The 11,931-nt window shown below is 37.7% G+C and overlaps 1 protein-coding gene across 1 annotated transcript in view; it reads right to left on the reverse strand.

The window, feature by feature from the left end:
* Positions 1-1,127: 1,127 nt before the first annotated feature.
* LOC136841621 (uncharacterized) overlaps positions 1,128-11,931 on the reverse strand; it is an 18,772-nt gene continuing 7,968 nt past the window's right edge. The window contains exons 2-4 of the mRNA XM_067108742.1: positions 10,173-10,295; positions 2,309-2,518; positions 1,128-2,010 (exon numbers count right to left, since the gene is read on the reverse strand). Coding sequence (XP_066964843.1) covers positions 1,883-2,010; positions 2,309-2,518; positions 10,173-10,287 — 453 coding nt within the window. The 5' untranslated portion in view covers positions 10,288-10,295 and the 3' untranslated portion in view covers positions 1,128-1,882. The remainder of the gene's footprint in view (positions 2,011-2,308; positions 2,519-10,172; positions 10,296-11,931) is intronic.

The raw sequence follows: 11,931 nt of genomic DNA on the forward strand, positions 1-11,931 counted from the left end.
GGTGGTTTACAAGCCTTGTGAAAATTGCTTTCACGTAATCCCTTGTCAACTGATATTTTGGGAGCGTCGAAGGAGCCTTTTAGGAAACTGCAGTGTTTTTGCGTGAAATGATTCATTGCAACAACCTACTTATCGTTTTTAAAACTCAGTAGCCAACAAATGGTTAACACCTTAAGGCTAAAAGATTTTAGAGGCTTTTAGAGCACTTTCAAAAGAAATTTTATAACCTAAACCACTTCAGAATTTTAGAGAACGCTTTCAAGAAACACCTTATAAGCTAAACCACTTCAGAATCTACAAGAACACTTTCACAAGGAAATTTTATAATTTCCGTCAACCTTTCCTCCAAAGTAAGCCCAGACGTTTTCCAGGAGATGGTCTGACTTTGCCCTTCCAGTATTACTATCAAAACAAGGACTGCGAAAACGGAAACTTTCACTTGAGAATATCGAGTAAAATAAAAATTTTCCTCTTTCCACAGGAGTCAAATGAACTAAAGCTTTGACAGATACATAGGAGTGCCTTTGACGCAATGCAATCTTGATGCAGTTGAATACTGTCTCAGTGCATACGTGGGGGTCCACTTGCAAATGTTGGATCAAAAATTCTCTTTGCCATTGCGGGAGTGCATCGTCATTCGCGGAGGTTAGAAAGGAAGTGTAGATTAAGTCATGGCGTGGAGATATATATATATATATATATATATATATATATATATATATATATATATATATATATATATATATATATATATACGTACATTATATGTATAGTATACATGATTATTCCATACCCCCAATTAAGGTATACTCCAGGGAAAAACAACACAATGGTCACACCTTATTTGCTGAATCGTGGATGAATCCCCTATTCTCTAAAACTTCCCATTCAACACAACCATTTCAAAAGAAATTTTATAATCTAAACCACTTCAGAATTTTAGAGAACGCTTTCAAGAAATACTTTATAAGCTAAACCACTTCAGAATATACAAGAACACTTTCACGTACCTATTAAAGTAATCTAACGTCATAACCACCTTGAAAAAAATCCTTAATTCAGCTTTTGTTTCAGTCAGTTGTAAAGGCATTACTATATGAACAGTCGACTGAATCATACTCTCATAATTATGACTTTCATTCAAGTTTTTTTTATTAAGTTCGATGTTTCGGTTGAACATTATGTATTATGTAATAAAAGTCTACATGAATGATCCTCCAGAAAGGAAAATAGGTAAATGAATAAAATAAATAAATAAAAATATAGACAGTTACAGTAGACAAAATTCTAATACTTGGCTCGTGAGACTGCGAGTTCTTGAAAAAATCATTCTTACATATCTCAAAATGAAATATAAATATGCAGATTTGGAATAAGTAGACTTAAAAATTCATATCACTATGACAAGCAGCGTTAAGAATTTACCGAAAATGTGTCTGTTTTCATAAATATAACCAGTTACTCTACACCAACAGCTGTAGTTACAATAAAAGTGATAAGTAAAGTGTTTAGACTACAATATTACTTCCTTAATTTTAATTTTAGTGATCTTTGTGTGATAGTTAACAACTCTAGAGGAATCTTGCTTTATAAATATAAAAGGAACATTTTAGAAATTCAAACCACTGAGTAAAAACCACTCGTAGACAAACAAAGGAACTTGGACATTTGCAGAGCATCGTGTATTTCACAAGCCAATATGCCTAAAATTTATACAAAGTCAAGAATGCATACATTTACTAATTATCGCTTCCTTTATTCCCTCTGATTCGGGAATATGCTGAAAACGCCAAAAGAAAAACAATCAAATGATCTTCCTTATTCCCAGCGGCGTCTGAGCTATGCTCATCCAAAAAGGCAGGGAGGTCTGCCCCACCCCCTCTTACTTCCTTCTCCCCATCTCCATCATGGTCATGAGCGTGTTGATAGTGCTGTCGAGGTTGGCTCTGCAGTGCAGCGCTCGGCAGGGCTTCATCTTCCGAGCCAGTTGGCCGTACATGACCGTGCCATCTGGGAGGATTAGAAGAATATAGGGAAAGAAAGTTAGGTTATGCTCTTGCTGTAATACTTTGCTGTTTTTTATGCTGTTTTTGTAGGTGTTGTATTGAAACAAAGAGGTATTGTACATACATACATATATATATGTATATAATATATATATATGCATAAATATATGTATACCTATATTACCTATATTATATACAGTATATATATATATATATATATATATATATATATATATATATATATATATATATATATATATATAACCCAACTGACTATAAACACTACATAGACCACAAATTACCTTCCTGGGTACTGCGCGTGGTAATAGTTCTCTGGCTATGGGCATCGGGCACCTGCTGCAAGTGCAGCTGCTGACTAGGGTCTGAAAGCTGACTTTCAGAAGAAGCAGGTAGCGGGTAGGACAATGGGGACATTTCTCTCCTCCTCAAGTAGGAAGTGAGGGCCTCCGGCCTCGAGGGCATTCTCAGGTCGTCCTTGCTGTAGGGCATCGCTGGAAGGCGAATTTTGTTTAAATGAGACTTCATCTTTTTTGTTTTTACTTAAATGGAACATGTCACTTTTTTTTTATTTAATGAGACATTTCAACTTTTTTTTTCTTTTACTTAAATGAGACATGTCACTTTTTTTTTTTACTTAATGAGACATTTCAACTTTTTTTTCTTTTACTTAAATGAAACATGTCATTTTTTTTACTTAAATGAAACATATCATTATTTTTTTACTTAAATGAGACATTTAACTGTTTTTTTTACTTAAATCATTTAACTTTTTTTCCCTTAAAGGAGACATTTAACTTTTATTTTACTTAAATGAGACATGCTACTTTTTTTACTTAAATGAGATATTTCACTTTTTTTACTTAAATGAGCCTTAATTGAGACATTTCATCTTTTCTTTACTTAAATGAGATATTTCACATTTTTATTTTTTAATTAAAAGAGACATTTCACCTTTTTTTTTTACTTAAATGAGACATTTCACTTTTCTTGCTAAAATGAGACTTTCACCTTTTGTTTTTACTTAAATGAGACATATCACCTGTTTTTTTTTACTTTATTGAGACATTTCATCATTTTTGTTACTTAAATGAGACATTTCACTTTTTATTTTTCTTAAAAGAGACATTTCACTCTTTTTTTTCACTTCAATGAGACATTTCACCTTTTTTTCTCCTTAAATGAGACATTTCACTTTTTTCTACTTAAATGAGACATTTCACTTTTTTCTACTTAAATGAGACATTTCACCTTTTGTTTTATCTGTATGTGTCAATAATAAGTGAAATAAGTTTACCAAATTTTCATTCCACTTATTATTATAAAGATAATGAGTAAATGGATATAAAATTCTGAACTGTAATTAAACAGTTTCTAATGACAAAGATACAGTTAAGCCCATTATCAGGGTTTAACAAACCCTGACGGGTTTTAATAAGGGCTGACTTACCTTAATTTTTCCACCATGTTTTAAAGGGACTGGAAAACGAAGCAATTCGTTTGAACTATATCTTTTTTCCATGAAAAAAATTTATTAACTACACTTCAGAATTTTGAATCCATATGCCTAATATTATTATAATATAATAATCACTCTTTGAAAAATACCTAGCAGCCTCTCTTTTTCACGAGAAATTCATTACTTACACTTCAAAATTTTAAATCCATATTTCTAATTATCAATGTAATAAATATTTAAAAAATCCATAACAGCATCCCACAGTTTACCAGAGCATCCTATAAAGAGCACTGAAGAATCCTATACCCAACTAAAACAGCATGAAGTACCCTTCCTAACCGGAGTATGTCATTCTGAGTATCCTACGTAGACCAGCGAAGGATATTGATCGCACGAGACACGACTTCTGACGTGTTCCTGGGACCACTTTTAACATCGGGACCACTTTTATCATTAATGTGTTGGGAAACCGAAACCTTCGGGTCAACAGAGTATGCCTCGTCATCTTGTAAAGATAATTAACCGCTGCTTTTGGGAGCTCTGCTTCCAGGAAGCACTTTTATCAGTAAGAGGAGGATGACAGAGCTAGGAGATAAGGCGTTCCCGTCTTTCTCTCTCTCTCTCTCTCTCTCTCTCTCTTTGAGTGGAATTTCCTGTTCTCTCTGTTCTGTCAATGTCAGAACTCACACTGACCTCTCTCTCTCTCTCTCTCTCTCTCTCTCTCTCTCTCTCTCTCTCTCTCTCTCGCTGATATAGAATTTCCTAGTCGATTTCTCTGTTGCTGTCAATGTCAGAAACTCAGACAGTGAACTTTGACCTCTCTCTCTCTCTCTCTCTCTCTCTCCTAGTCATTTCTCTCTGTTCTCTCTCAGAAACTCAGACAGTGATCTTTTCTCTCTCTCTCTCTCTCTCTCTCTCTCTCTCGCTAATATAGAATTTCCTAGTCATTTCTCTGTTGCTGTCAATGTCAGAAACTCAGACAGTGATCTTTGACCTCTCTCTCTCTCTCTCTCTCTCTCTCTCTCTCTCTCTCTCTCGCTAATATAGAATTTCCTAGTCATTTCTCTGTTGCTGTCAATGTCAGAAACTCAGACAGTGAACTTTGACCTCTCTCCTCTCTCTCTCTCTCTCTCTCTCTCTCTCTCTCTCTCTCTCTCTCTCTCTCTCTCTCTCAGTAAGAACCAAAGGTGAACACCTCCTGGATCCACCTTTCCTAAGGGGAAGAGTTGTATGAGGAACAATCTTAGTATTTAAGACGGCACTGCGAAAAGTAAATTTATGTACATGGAGGTACATTTTCTGTGAAACACATATAGTCTACGGATAATGTATTCCACGTTTAAGAACAACAAAATCTTTCGATGTGACAGGTACTGTTGTGTGTGTGTGTGTGTGTGTGTGTGTGTGTGTGCGCGAGCACGCGCGTGTGTGTATATGTGTATACAGTATATATACATAATATATATATTATATTATATATATTATATATATTTTATATATGTATATATATACATATATGTATTTTTTTAAAAGCCAGGATGCCCTGGTCACAGCAATAAACTAAATACAACCTTGTGGCATAAGGAGTATTGCATAACAAATTAACTTGATTTTAGTGTCAATGGCGTTAGCCACTGGTGGTCTGCCGTAAGTGCAAGAAAAAAAATTTATTGTCACCTTTTCTTAAAGCTACTTGGATACAAAAATATACGAAATAGGTAAAAAGGGAATTGATCTTTCTTTCTATTCTAGTTTTATTACAGAATCGCCTTTCTGTACCCTTCTTTGTACCCGACTTGTGCCAGAGAATGCTGTATTACCTGGACCTTACAGTACTATTTGTAGAGTGTCTCCTGCAGGTTTCTGTAGACCTCATCAATCTCTACAGTGAATGGAGTAATTTGTCTATGGAATTATTTGCGTGAAAAGGTGTGGTATAACACATTGGCCTTTATTTTCGTTTATCCATTTCTCTCCTCTTTTGTCTGTTTTTCTTATTTGTTCATATTTGAACCTTTTTGTTTGTTCCATGTCAATGTGCCCACAGTTTGTTCATTTCTGAACATTTTCTTTTGCTTGTTCCATATGAATGTGCCCACAGTTTGTTCATTTCTGAACATTTTCTTTTGCTTGTTCCATATGAATGTGCCCACAGTTTGTTCATTTCTGAACATTTTCTTTTGCTTGTTCCATATGAATGTGCCCACAGTTTGTTCATGTTCTGAACATTTCTCCTTTGCTTGTTCCATATGAATGTGAATAGATTTAATAATAATAATAATAATAATAATAATAATAATAATAATAATCATAATAATAATAATATAAAGGGGAATCTGAAAGATTTAATAATAATAATAATAATAATAATAATAATAATAATAATAATAATAATAATAAAGCAGAAGGAGAATCGAATAGATTCCCGAAAACTCTCTGTAGAGATTCATTTTTAAATATATGTACCCATACACAACCGTGGATCTGTTCCTCCAATAATAACAATAATAATAATAATAATAACAATTCAGCTATCCTTCGAATACTTAGCCCAAAGGCGATCGGTATCACCTTACGTGACGATAATGAGAGTGCCTACCTGATCTTTTTCCGAGGCCTGTTGCCACACCCTAACGTCTTATTTATGGCCTCGTTTATAGCTTCCTCCAACACCCTCGATAAAGTTAATTATGCTGATCTAATTTTAGACACCGAGTTTGGGGCCTCCCGTGGCTCCTGGGTGAGTTCTCACAGTAACCAGCATAAAGGATGTCTTACTTATCCCTCGGCACAATAGGGCAAAATTCCCTCCCCACCCCTACCCTTCTCTTCCCGCTCCATTCCTACCCTTCTCCTCCTCCCTCCCCCCCATCCCCTCTCCTCCACCCCACCCTAAATTAAGAGCCAGAATGGACCCGGAATCCTGAATGGGTCCCTTCAATTAGTTCCTTCAGAGGAGACAGATCGCTCGGTCACGTCAAGTGCCAGAGGAAACAATAGGACACCGTGGAGCTCTTATAGGATTAAGGTGACCCCCGTCTTTTGGGGATATTCTCAAGGGAGCGACGTGAGGCCCTGGGTCTTTTTCGGGAGTGGGGGACGGGTGGCAGGGAGCGCTATTTATACTGGCGTTCTTTCATGTCAAGTTCTCTTTGAACTCGCCGCTGGCCCCTACGTCTCTTCTCCTTCCTTTTCCTTGTTTTCCTCCTCCTCCTCCTCCTCCTCCTCCTTCTCCTCCTCCTCCTCTTCTTCTTCTTCTTCTTCTTCTTCTTCTTCTTTTAGTGACAGCATTGGCTGCGAGAAAATAACCTGCTTTGTAAAATTCTCCGTCGTAGAAGACCAAAAAATAAAATATGTTTTTGGCGTCAGTTATCCTTCCTTTCCTTTCTTTTCCTCCTCCTCCTCCTCCTCTTCCTTCCCCTCTTCCTTCTCCTCTTCTTCTTCTTCTTCTTCTCTTTTCTTTTCGTTAGAGGACTGACTACGAGAAAATAACCTGCTTCGTAAAATTCTCAGTCGTAGGTGACCAAATAAAAAATATTTTTAGCTTGACTTTCAGTAGCCTTCGCTGTCCTGATCTTCTTCTTTGATGTGGTTATAAGACATTCCAACACGAGGTCGTTCGAGCTGCCTATTTGCTCTGAGGTCACACCTCTTTAATTCCAGCAGGTCCTTCATTAGAGGGTCTTCTTAAACCACTCATGTTTTGATAAACTGACGTTGAGAACTTCTCCTAAATTTATTGAGAATTTTGTATTAAGCAGGACCCCTTCTAGACAGCACTGAGGACCAAGTTTAATTACAAAATATCTTTACTTTCTGTCGAAGGGCATTCTTCCCCTCGAGATCTTTATTGTTCTAATCCATTTGGCCAAGACACTTTGCTTGACTAAAGTCGGGACGAGATAAAAGTAAGGTTCCCTCTCCCCTTTTCAATGCAAAATAACTTTGATGTTTTAAGGCACAGTGCATCAGTGGGAGGGTTTGAATGAGGGACAAGTGAAAGGACTCTACACGATCCATATATAGCTCTCTCTCTCTCTCTTCTCTCATTTAAAACCCAGGGCCATCAACATCTAATCTCTCTCTCACACTCTCTCTCTCTCTCTCTCTCTCTCTCATTTAAAAACTTTAAAACCTTTACGGCTAGGTCTCTCTCTCTCTCTCTCTCTCATTTAAAACTCAGGCCCATCAACATCCCTAATACTGCCAGGAAAATTGTTCCTGCTCTCTCTCTCTCTCTCTCTCTCTCTCTCTCTCTCTCATCTGAGACTCACGCCCGTCAACATCCATAATACTGCAAAACAAAAAGAAAAATCGTTCCTATTTTGACAGTAGAAGGAACGAATTTATTTTATCGAGAAGGTGATTTATAATAAAGACAGGGTGGGAGGAATTATGAGATTCAAGTGGAATATACTGTCAAACAGGTAAAAATGCGCCAAAGTGACTTCGGGCAATCGATTTTCCGTACAGCCGCTACAGCATATAATCAAGGCCACCGAAAATAGATCTATTTTTCGGTGATCTCGGTACAATGCTGTATGAGCCGCGACACATGAAACTTTAACTACGGCCCGGTGGTGGGCTATCCTATATTGTTGCCAGAGGCAAGATTATAGCTAACTTTAACCTTAAATAAAATTTTAAAAAACTATTGAGGCTAGGGAGCTGCAATTTGGTATGTTTGATGATTGGAGAGTGGATGACCAACATACCAATTTGCAGCCCTCTAACCTCAGTAGTTTTTAAGATCTGAGGGCGGAAAGAAAAAGTGCGGACGGACAGACAAAGCCGGCACAATAGTTTTCTTTTACAGAAAACTAAAAAGGAGAAAATTTACAAACGCAAAGTGAAAATCTGATGAGGTAAACGAGGAAATCATTAATTTACTAAATATAGTCACTGATTTGAAGTTCCTCCAGCGGTTAAGTAGGTAGCGTCGTGTACTCAGGTCCCAGGGGGCGCTTCCCCCCCTCCCCAACCCTACGCATGGATGAGAGATGGGGGGGGGGCATTGCGCCTAAAATTCAGTACCAATTTTTGTATATAAAATCTTTTCTGAGGCTTGCAATAGATCTTGGGTCTATAAACTGGTAGTGAGTCACAAAGAAGCCCGAGAGCCAATACGGTGACAGCAAAGTAGTGACTGACTGAATTTATAGTCAGTAATTCCTGCTGACGCTTGCTGACAGCTCAGATGCTTTGCTGACAGCCCAGGAGTTCGTATAATTTTAATAATGACAGAAATAACAATGATGACGAGAATGATGATTTTGATGATGATAATAAAAATGATAATAATCAGTGATGATATTAAATCTCAAGTCTTTTAAATCCTTTAAGTCCTTTAAATCCTCTTTGTCTTCGAAGGCGATCTAAGCCACTCGAAAATAACTCTCTGGGAAAACGGGATGAATTGCGTGGGATAAACTAAAGACTGAATTATTCTTGCTGTTAAAGGCCACGAATATAAAATTAGCCATTACTTAGAATTCTCTCGCTTAAGTTAGGGACAAGTTAAAATAAGTTGCTATAAGTTGCTGCGTCCTTGCCTTTGCGAAATGTCGTTGAGAGACGGAATACTTTCTTTGTAGGGAATTCTTATCTTTGTCTAAAAGTATTGAAGTTATTATTATGATAGTTTTGACCTGTTCTTAAATGTTACCTGAAGTTAGGTGAAGTATGAGGACAGGTCGAAGGGAAGAGAACAATTGAAAAGAAAGCAAATCGCAAAAAACTGGTCTGTTTCAAAAGTCAATAATTCGAGGGTGAAGGCAGAAAGATGGACGGGCTTATTCACGGAGCAAATTAATTAAAAAAGACAGTGAAGGAGTTTGCAGACTGCATAATCGAAGACGAGTGTCAAAAGGTCACTGAATGGGAACTTATAAGGGGATTATGAACTATAAATTTTGAGATTTCAATGAAAAAAACTTGTGTTTATATGTTTTGGGAGTAAATGTGAATGGAGAGGCGGAAGAATTACAAAGAATTCAGATTTCGTAAGACAGATAGGAACTGAAATGTGTTTGGATTATAGAGTTTAGGCCAAAGGCCAAGCACTGGGACCTATGAGGTTATTCAGCGCTGAAAAGGAAATTGAGAGTAGGTAGGTTTGAAAGGTGTAACAGGATGAAAGCCTCGCAGTTGCACTATGAAATAATTGTTAGGACAATACAAAACAAGTAAAAACTGCGTCGAAGTTTCTTCAGCGCAATCGAGTTTTCTGTACAGCGTATAATCAAGGCCACCGAAAATAGATCTATCTTTCGGTGGTCTCGGTATAATTTTGTATGACCCGCGGCCCACGAATCTTTAACCAAGGCCCGGTGGTGGCCTGCCCTATATCGTTGCCAGACGCACGCTTATGGCTAACTTTAACCTAAAATAAAATAAAAACTACTGAGACTAGAGGGCTGCGATTTGGTATGTCTGATGATTGGAGGGTGGATGATCAACACACCAATTTGCAGCCCTCTAGCCTCAGTAGTTTTTAAGATCTGAGGGCAGACGGACAGACAAAGCCAGCACAATAGTTTTCTTTTACAGAAAACTAAAAAAACCTTTCCTGGCTTATATATTCACCAGCACAACTATTGTGAATAATCCCATGAAAACAGTACCTGTATAACCTTTACGGATTCTCCAAAGAACACTAATATAAATGACTTACATTATCAATAACTTACCCGAGTACCTCCTGAGGATGAAAGGGGGCACCGCAGAGAACGACTGGGCTGCAGAGACCTCGAACACGAGCCACAGGAGCAACAGGAACCTACTGACGGAGGAGGATTTCATCATCTCTCGCTCTGCAGGAGAGAAAAAAAATTCACTCTTAAGAGTGACCACAGTTTCTCCCTTCAAACTCCTTTCTCTCTCTCTCTCTCTCTCTCTCTCTCTCTCTCTCTCTCTGTTTTTCGCTTCCTCACACACACCTTTATCGTTCTCATTTACTCCAATCATGCCCCAACAAGACCCGGTCTTCACCCTCTCTCCTCTCTCTGTCTGTCTGTCTCTCTCTCTTCTTTCTCTCTGTTTTTCACTCCCTCACACACCTTTATCTGATTTTCATTTACTCATGTCTTCTGTCTCTCTCTCTCTCTCTCTCTCTCTCTCTCTCTCTCTCTCTCTTTCTCTCTCTGTTTTTCACTCCCTCACACACCTTTATCGTTCTTTCATTTACTCCAACCATCCCCCCAACAAACCCCGGTCTTCTCCTCCTCTCTCTCTCTCTCTCTCTCTCTCTCTCTCTCTCCGTCAAAATTCATCACAATGAAGAAACTATATTCCAGCTACATTGTCATTCAAAGGCATTTCAGGACATGAGAAAAACGCATCTCAGCTGCAAAAGAAAAAAAAATTACTTTTATTATATCGTTTAATTGACGCGAAGCTGAAACGCAAAGTTTTATGTAGAGAATAACTATATCACGTTATGTAGGTTCATGTGGCCAGATGCCCATGTGGTTTGCAAAAGCATTTGTTGTATTTTCCAAGCGTAATGTGAGTCAGCTTAATTAATTTTTGAGTGTGTGTGTGTGTGTGTGCATGTGTGTCCTCAAATAGCACCATGGCTGAAAAATTCATTAATTTTATACTGCGCTTTGACATAAATAAGGTAATTCATACTTTTCAAAAATGTGTGAGATTTAAGAGAGAAAAAAATTAGACGAAAAAGTAACCGGAAAATGAAATTTCCTTTGATGCTGAGCATTAGTAAAAAAAAAAAGAGAGAGAGAGAGAAAATCATCTCTTTCGAAAGCAGTGAAATTTGACGGATGGAAGGCAAGACAAAACAAGAAAAATAAAAGAAGGGGTAAAAAGGCAAAACAGAAAAAAAGGACGAATTCTTTAGGATAAGGCGAAAGACTCGGAGTGTGTTGGTGGACAGTTGTTATAATTTTCTGTCTATTTCTGGACGTCTCTGGAATGTGTTTAACTCCTCGCATTCATCTCTCTGTTTCTGTCTGTCAATCTGTCTTTTAGTGCCTCCACGGTTTTCTCCTTTTCTTCTCTCACTCCCTCACTTTCTTTCTCATTCTCTCTTCCTATCCCTTTTCCTTCCTCCCTTTCACCATCCTGTTTCCAGTTAACGTCCATCTTCTCAAATCTTATTCTCATCATTTAATTCTTCCTTCTTACCTCCTCGGTTTTCCCTCCTTTTCTTCTCTCACCCCTCCCTTTCTTCCTCGTTCTCTTCTTACCCTCTCTTTTCCTTCTCCCCTTTCGTCATCCTATTTCTGGTCCACCTTCATCTTCTCAAATCCTGTTCTTATCATTTAACTCTTCCTCTCATTCTCATCTTTTCTTACTTCTCCCAGTCTTCATTCTCCTTCTCTTCCTCCTTTTCCTCTATATTTCCTCCTCCTCACCCACTTCTCTCCTCTCCCCGACTTCCACTAGCCCACCCACCCATTCACCCATTATCCCTTTTTTTATCCTTTT

The sequence above is a fragment of the Macrobrachium rosenbergii genome, chromosome 1, assembly GCF_040412425.1.
Source record: "Macrobrachium rosenbergii isolate ZJJX-2024 chromosome 1, ASM4041242v1, whole genome shotgun sequence".
Classification (NCBI taxonomy): domain Eukaryota; kingdom Metazoa; phylum Arthropoda; class Malacostraca; order Decapoda; family Palaemonidae; genus Macrobrachium; species Macrobrachium rosenbergii.